At 50.7% G+C, this 8451-nt stretch overlaps 1 protein-coding gene across 2 annotated transcripts in view; it reads left to right on the forward strand.

Annotated features, from left to right (window-relative positions):
• The first annotated feature begins 1963 nt into the window (after positions 1-1963).
• NSUN4 (NOP2/Sun RNA methyltransferase 4) overlaps positions 1964-8451 on the forward strand; it is a 27981-nt gene continuing 21493 nt past the window's right edge. The window contains exons 1-2 of one of the 2 annotated variants that reach the window (XM_017540899.2): positions 1964-2467; positions 6387-6730. In XM_017540899.2, the coding sequence (XP_017396388.1) occupies positions 2375-2467; positions 6387-6730 (437 nt within the window). In that variant the 5' untranslated portion in view covers positions 1964-2374. Of the gene's footprint in view, positions 2468-2738; positions 3452-6386; positions 6731-8451 lie in introns of those variants that run through there. The other variant, XM_037742892.1, reaches the window with a different exon arrangement.

Below are 8451 nucleotides of genomic sequence, written 5' to 3' on the forward strand. Positions count from 1 at the left end.
GCTCACTGCAAACTCTGCCTCCCGGGTTCAAGCAATTCTCCTGCCTCAGCCTCCCAAGTAGCTGGGATTACAGGCATGTGCCACCATGCCCAACTAATTTTTGTATTTTTAGTAGAGATGGGGTTTTGCCATGTTGGCCAGGCCTGTACCCAACTCCTGACCTCAGGCGATCTGCCTGCCTCGGCCTCCCAAAGCGCCAGGATTACAGGCATAAACCACCAGACCAGCCAGCATTTTTCTTGAAAAATGAACAAAGTGAGCCTGTCACTTCAAGGAAAATAACTGACAGTATTTGTTGCCAATAAGAAAATTTAAGCTTTCAGCCAGGGGCAGCGGCTCACTCTCAGAGGCATGTGAACCACAGCAACTACATCTTAAATAGGAGCTGGGTAAAATGAGGCTGAAACCTATTGGGCTGCATCCCCAGACAGTTAAGCCATTCTGTCACAGGATGAGATAGGTCTGCACAAAATAAAGCTCATAAAGACCTTGCTGATACAACAGGTTGCAGTAAAGGAGCCTGCCAAAACCCACCAAAACCAAAACGGTGACAAAAGCACCCTCTCGTTATCCTCACAGCTATACTACCACCAGCACCATGACAGTTTACAAATGCCATGGCAATGTTAGGAAGTTACACTATGTGGTCTAAAAAGGGGAGGCACAAATAACCCACCCCTTGTTTAGCATATCATCAATAAATAACCATAAAATTGGCAACGAGCAGCCCTTGGGGCTGGTCTATCTATGGAATAGCCATTCTTTTATTCTTTTACTTTCTTTCTTTTCCTTTCTTTCTCTCTCTCTCTCTCTCTCTTTCTTTCTCTCTTTCTCTCTCTCTCTCTCTTTCTCTTTCTCTCTCTTTCTCTCTTTCTTTCTTTTTTTTGATGAAGTCTCAGTCTGTTGCCCAGGCTGGAGTGCAGTGGCCTGGGCTATTGTTTTACTTTCTTAATAAACTTGCTTTCACTTTGCATTGGGACCACCCTAAATTCTTTCTTGGACGAGATCCAAGAACCCTCTCTTGGGGTCTGGATCAGGACTCCTTTCTGGTAACACCTGTAATCCCAGCCAATCTCTCTGCCTTCTGATCTCCCTGCCTCACTCCTACCCACTCTGATAATCTATTGTTTAATGATCATTTAAAAAAACAGTTTCTGGGCTGGGCGCAGTGGCTCACACTAGTAATCCCAGCACTTTGGGAGGCCGAGGTGGGCGGATCACGAGGTCAGGAGTTCAAGACCAGTCTGACCAATATGATGAAACCCTATCTATACTAGAAATACAAAAATTAGCTGAGCGAGGTGGCACATGCTTGTAGTCCCAGCTACTTGGGAGGCTGAGGTAAGAGAATCGTTTGAACCCAGGAGGTGGATGTTGCAGTGAGCAGAGATCGCACCACTGTACTACGGCCTGGGCGACAGAGGGAGTCTCTGTTTCAAAGAAGAAACAACAACAACAAAAATCAGTTTCTGATCATGTCCCTCCTCTCCACTGGATCCGTACTGGTGATGTCAAGTGTTGTGGGGCTTCCACAATTTGAGAGGGTATATTTAAGAAAAATAATACAAAATTTCAGCAGGGTACGGCTCATGCCTGTAATCCCAGCACTTTGGGAGGCTGAGGTGGGTGGATCACTTGAGGTCAGGAGTTCGAGACCAACCTGGCGAACATGGTGAAACCCCTGTCTCTACTGAAAATACAAAAATTAGTGGGTGTTGTGGTGCGCACCTGTAATCCCAGCTCCTTGGGAGACTAAAGCAGGAGAATAGCTTGAACCCAGGAGGCGAAGGTTGCAGTGAGCTGTGATCGTGTCACTGCACCCCAGCCTGGGCAACAGAGCAAGACTCCGTTTCAAGAAAAAAAAAAAAAAAAATTTGGTACAGGTCCTTGAAAGGGGACATGCAAACGATAGGTCCTGAAACTTATGCTTCTTTCGTTTCACAGCAAATCTGCTTCTGCCTTCAGTCTGGTCTCATTTTCCTCTACCTAAGGATCTTTCTCCATACAATTTTGGCCTAGGAGGCCGTTCCCGCCCCTTTTCGCCTAGCTAACTCTTTCGGTACTCAATCATCTGCTCCTAATCCTCCCTGATCCCCCAAGTGGGCTAGGGTCTTATTCGGAGTCCCTTGCACTGCTCTAAGCACCCAGGCAGAGTTATCATTGCGGGTGCCAGGTTGCTCTTTTTCCCGCAGCCTTCAAGGGATCCCTGGAGGGGCGGAGTCTGTAGGAGCGCGCGGAGTCCTGGGAGAGCGTCTGATGTAATTCCCTCCTCTTTTCTCGCTTCAGTCCAGCCGGGTGGCGCTCACTACCTCCCCGGAACACGCAGGTGTCCCGCAGCGGTTCCGGTCGGAATTACCCAGCGGCGCACGCCGACATGGCTGCGCTGACACTGAGGAGCGTCCGGGAACTGCTAAAGCGTGTGGACTTCGCGACGGTCCCGCGGAGACATCGACATAAGAAGAAATGGGTAAGGTCCAGCTGTGGGCGCAGGAGGGAACAGTGAGGCAGAGACTTCAGTCCTTTCATTTCCCGGCCCTCTAGAACGCCTAGGCCTCTTTCCTAACTACTTCACGGAGCGTCCCTGGCACCTCCCTTTCACTTCTGTTCCGTCACAGCCTCTGTCCACACCCCTTTTTTGTCTCGAACCTTCATCTCTTCCACTTGTTACGTCCGCAGCCTCCTGTCTCTGCCCCTCTAAGTGGCGTCATCACCTCTGCCTTCATTATTTTAGTGATGTCACCGGCTCTTGTTCCTCAGCTGTGTCCACCTACCTTTCTGTCCCCCACCACCCCCTTTTACTTCCCTCCCTCCCTCTTTCCCTTCCCTCTCCCCCGCCTTTCCCTTGCCCATTCATTCTTCCCCCACATGACTTCTCCTCCTTTCCTCATTGATCTTCCAGCTGGGTCGCCCTCACCCCTCGGAAAATACCATAGCGACCTCCCCTTCCCTCCTGGGTCTCCGCCGCCCTGCAGGAAGGGATTCAGCCCCTTCCTCAACCTCGAGCTGCCTCTGGCGACCGGGAAAGGTTACAGCGACCATCCTGTCCATACTGCCGGCCTTTCCCCAAACGCAGGCAAAAGGTGCAACGAATCCTCTCATCCCCTGGAGTCTCCCTGCTTCTCCAGAGACCCTTTTTCTTGCCTCACTGGCAGCCCTGGAATTTCTTCTACGATCGACACGCCCCCCTGCCCACCCCAGCTGATTCCCTCTCCGCCTCCACGGTCTCATCTTCCACAGCCACAACCTCCCTCTCATTCAGGGAGATGTTATTTTGATTCCTCTTCCCCACTCCTGGAAAGGACCTACTGCCGCGAGCCCTGCCACTCGGATTCCCCACCTTCCAGCCCCTATTTTGAGCAGTTCAGCATAACGGGGTCACCCCCTGTCTGTCAGCGGACCCCTTATTGCACCTGGATCAGTCCATCGAGAATGCGGCGTCCCTGTCTTCAAGGCACGAACTTTGACCAGAACACTAACCTCTGTTACTATAGCGGATGCCCTTCGGCTTTTGGAACCAGCCCCGCAATCTCCTCTCCCCTTGCTCAGCGGTCCCCGGGAAGGAGCCCATTGACCTCCCCTCAGCTCACTCATGTACCCTTGGAAACTGGACTCATGATTTCGCCTCCTCCTACTCATAGGACCCGGGGAACTTGCCTCAAGATTTCACCTCCCCTTGCTCGCCGACCAGTGGAAACTAGTCCTGTGGCCTCCCCAACCCTTTCTCACAGAGTTTTGGAAACTGGGCTGATGATCTCTCTGCCCTCTCACTGGTCCTCAGGGAGAAGTTATAATGACCCCCTTCTTTCCCCAGCATCTTCCCCACCTACTGGCAACTTTTACTGTGGCAGCCCTAAGCCTCCAGACTCTTGTGAACCCAAACCACAGCTTGACCTGCCCCTTGAGAAAAATTGTGGCTCGCCACTCTCTTCTCAGGCAGGCATGCCTGGCTCTCCCAGCTCACCTCGGGAGGGCTCTTATCATTATTCCCATCTTTCCTCAGAGGCCTATGTGCCTACTCCTGGGAGTCCTTGCTGTGCCACACGCCTGCGCTTTGGGAGTACTGATTCTCCTTGCTCACCCCAGTTCCAGGCTCCCAGGAAGGCTTGCTTTGAGTCCCTTCTCTCCTGGGAGACAGGTGGGAACTCTTACCTCATCCTCACCCCGGACACCACAATTTCTGGTCCCCCCTGTTCCCAGGAACCATCTCTTCCCCACTGTCCTCATTCTGGCCTTTCCTCCTTCCCTTCACCCCCGGGCAACCAGTTTATATCTCCACCCCAGCCACTCCCCCACAGAAGCTACAATGAACCCCCTCTTCCCACCCCAGTTTCCCCCCAAGTGAAGTCCCCTAAATCCTCAGAGTTAAGACAGTCACATACTCCCCACAGGTGTCACTCCCTAGTCAGCACTCCCCAACACACCCCTTCTGGCCAGCCCAAGCCTGCCAAGGCCAGCACCTCTCCCCCACCTCCCTCCCACCTCTCTGGTCTTTCTTGTATGGAGCCATCCATCACAACTCCTTCAAATTCCAGCCCCAAAGAACTTCCCCCGGGGACTGCCTTGCCAACTGTGGTCCCTAGAACCCTCAAAACTGTTAGCCCCAGTTCTCTTCCCTTCTGCCTTCCTTGTGATCCTGTCTCGTCCAATGGTTATGCTCAGAGCAGCCCCCATGGGCCCCCCTGCAAAACCCATATATACTCTGTGGTTCCCTCCCCTGCCCATCCCTGCCCACTGTCTGGTTCCCTCAATCACTCGACAGGCCCCCCTCCCATTGTGCCCCTGTGTGACACCTATAGTACTCCCAGGGGCCCACCCCAACCTCGTTGCCAGCCTGTGGTGCCTCCTTGTTCTACTCACATCTATTCTTTTATCCCTTTGAGAACATCCTTTGATCCTCAAAGTTTACCCATTTTCCCCCGAGTCCGGGCCTACCCTGACACTGTCCCTTGTGGCCTCCATATCTACCCTGTGGCCCCTCAAGTTCCTTGCAAAGAGCCCCTGCAGATCCCCTACAGCTGCCCTTTGCCTTCATCCAAGGATTCCAGCTGTAGCACTAATCCCAGCTGTAGTTCGACTGTTATTAGCGAATGCCAGAGTAGTGACAGCCAGAGCAGGAGTTCCTACCAAAGCCAAATTCAGAGCCAAAGCAAGAGTCCCCATCATGGCACAAGTCAGAGCCGGAGCAAGAGCCGTCATTTGAGCAGAAGTCCGAGCCAGAAAAGGAGTCCCTATCCTAGCAGAAGCCGGAGCGGGAGCAGTAGTCCTCAACAAAACACAAGTCAGGGCCAGAGTGAGAGTCCCCACCTTAGCATAAATGAGCGCCAGGATGAGAGTCCCCAAATTAGCAGAGGTCAGGGCAAGAGCAAGAGTCTCCGCCGTGGCAGAAGTCGGAACCGGAGCAAGAGTACCCAACGTGGCAAAGGTCAAGGCCAGAGCAAGAGTCCCCAACATAGCAGGAGCCAAAGCAAGAGTCCCAGCAGGGGCAAAAGTCATAGTCAGAGCAAGAGTACTCACCATAACAAGAAATGAGGGCCAGAGCAAAAGTTCTGACCAGACCAGAAATCTAGGCCAGAGCAAGGCATAGATAGTAACAAGATTGCCAGCAATAGCAAGCATCCCAGCTGCAGCAACCAGGACCAACTTGTGGACTCCCCATCTGAAGTCTACATTTCTCTTTTACTCCACCTCCTTGCTCTTATGCTCTTGTCCTTCTCTGCTACCCTCGTAGCAGTCATCCTACAAGTCCCTGTTTTAGTTCACACCTCAAGATTCTGTGGGCCCTCCTTATGCTACCTTTCTGGGGTCTGGGAACTCTCCCAACATGGCCCTCAACCCTCTGATTCTGAGCATTGTGGTGCTAGTCACTGCATAACGGTAGGTAAGTTACCCACATCTCTCCATCAAATTGAAAGGTTGTTAATTTTTTTGGTATCATACGGAGCTATCAGTTATAGTGCTCACATAATCTAGTAGACGTGAAAGTGCTTTGGAACATAAAAGGACTGTTCAGAGGAAAAGGGCCTTTTGCTTTTAAGCTCAAAGCTTCCCAGAGCCTCCATAGTTTCTCCTAACCTTCTGCAAGCTCTCCTCAAGAGTTCTCTCCTGAGCTGCCATTCTCCTAAGTTCCTCTTACTCCAAGGTCCCCCTTCTTGATGACCCCCGCACAGCACTGTGAGAGTTACATCTTTATCTGACAATCCTGGGATGGGAGGACCTGCCCTCCATTACTTTTCTCTCTCGCACTTCTCTGGCAGGCAGGCAGGATGCAAAAGCAGGAGTAGGCACTAGTTGGATCCAAGTTTGCCCCTTGGCTCTGAGGTGGGGTCAGGTAGTAGGGAGTAGAGGCAAGACTGGGAAAACCAATAAGCCTGTCCTTTCTCTTTTAGGCTGCCACAGAGCCCAAATTCCCTGCCGTTCGACTGGCTCTGCAGAATTTTGACATGACTTACAGTGTGCAGTTTGGAGATCTTTGGCCATCAATCCGTGTCAGTCTCCTCTCAGAGCAGAAGTATGGTGCACTGGTCAATAACTTTGCTGCCTGGGATCATGTGAGTGCTAAGCTGGAGCAGCTGAATGCCAAGGACTTTGTGAAGGAAGCCATCTCCCACTGGGAACTGCAGTCTGAGGGTAGCCAATCTACAGCCCCATCCCCTCCTTCTTGGGCCTGCAGTCCAAACCTTCGATGCTTCACTTTTGCCAAAGGGGATGTCAGTCGCTTCCCTCCTGCCAGGTAGGATCTGGAGCCATGACTGGAGCAGCCTGAGTGCAGGCTGGACGTGGATATGATGAGAGCCAGCATGTACCCTCTGTAATAAAGACCATAGTATTGCTAATACTTACGGCATGTTTATACAGGCTAGGCATTTTTTGAGGTGCTATACCTATGTTATCTCTTTTTGTTCTGTCAACAGCCTTATGAAGTAGGTAATATTACTGTTCCTCTTTTACACTTGGGGAAATTGAGGTACAGAGAAGTTAAGATTCTTCCTTGCTTTAGGTCCCTCAGATGGCAAGAGGTGTGGATAGTATTTAGACCCGGAACCCACTCTGCTCTACGTCTCTGGTAGAAAACAGCCACCTTTTACATGAGCACTCTCTAGGCACTCTCTAGTTGAAATATGTGTCATTCACAGCATCTTCTCATTTTCCCCTCACAGCCACCCATCAAAGTGAATAGGAAAAGTAACTTCATGGTAGCAAAGAGGTAGTGGGACTTTCCTAGGAAATAGGGCTGGCCTAGGGGCACAAAGCTGGTACTAGACTGGGAAAAAGAAAGGAGAACTTCCAGTTTCTTGATCCAATGCTAATTTATATGAAGTTGAGTGAGAAAGGACTCCAGAATCAAATGCTGAATTGTGGTTTAACAATTAAGGAGTGCTCAATGTTAGTTGTAGGGTATGGGAATTGATTTTTGAAAGACTGATTGATTTTTTGTTTTTTTGAGCCAGAGTCTTACCCTGTCACCCAGGCTGAAGTGCAATGGCGTGATCTCGGCTCACTGCAACCTCTGCCTCCTGAGTTCGAGCGATTCTTCTGCCTCAGCCTCCCGAGTAGCTGGGATTACAGGCATGCACCACCATGCCTGGCTAATTTTTTGTATCTTTAGTAGAGATGGGGTTTCACCATGCTGGCCAGGCTGGTCTCAAACTCCTGACCTCATGATCTGCCCGCCTTGGTCTCCCAAAGTGCTGGGATTATAGGTGTGAGTCACTGTGTCCGGCCTGACTGATTGATTTATTTAAAAATACTGTCTACCAAATGCTCGACATTTAAGTGCCTGGAAGCACAAGCCCTCGTAGAGCTTCCAGTTTAGTTAGGAAGACAGCTATTAATAAACTATAATTGGCTCGGCACGGTGGCTCACACCCGTAATCCCAGCACTTTTCCCAGCACTAAAAATACAAAAATTAGCCAGGCGTGGTGACTCACACCTGTAGTCCCAGCAACTCAGGAAACTGGGGCAGGAAAATTGCTTGAACCCAGGAGACGGAAACTGAGATCGCGCCACTGCACTCTAGCCTGGGTGACAGAGCAAGACTCCATCTCAAAAAAAATAAAACACTGTAATTGTCAACTGGGCATGGCAACTCATGCCTGTAATCCATGCTCTGTGAAAGGCCGAGGCAGGAAGATAATTGAGCTCAGCAGTTCAAGACCAGCCTGGGAAACATAATGAGACCCTGTCTCTACAGAAAAATACAAAAATTAGCTGACTGTGTTGGTGGGTGCCTGAAGTCCCAGCTACGCAGGAGGCTGAGGCAGGAGGATTGCTTGAACCTGGGAGATCGTGGCCATATTGAGCCAATATTGCGCCACTCCACTCCAGCCTGGGTGACACAGCGAGACCGTGTATCCAAAAAAAAAAGAAAAAAGACAAAACCAAAAAAACACCATCAAAACTATAATGGTGATAAGTGCCATAGGGGAAAAATACAAGATGCTGAGGTCTTT

Source organism: Cebus imitator, unplaced genomic scaffold (genome assembly GCF_001604975.1).
Source record: "Cebus imitator isolate Cc_AM_T3 unplaced genomic scaffold, Cebus_imitator-1.0 Scaffold129, whole genome shotgun sequence".
NCBI classification, from domain to species: Eukaryota; Metazoa; Chordata; class Mammalia; order Primates; family Cebidae; genus Cebus; species Cebus imitator.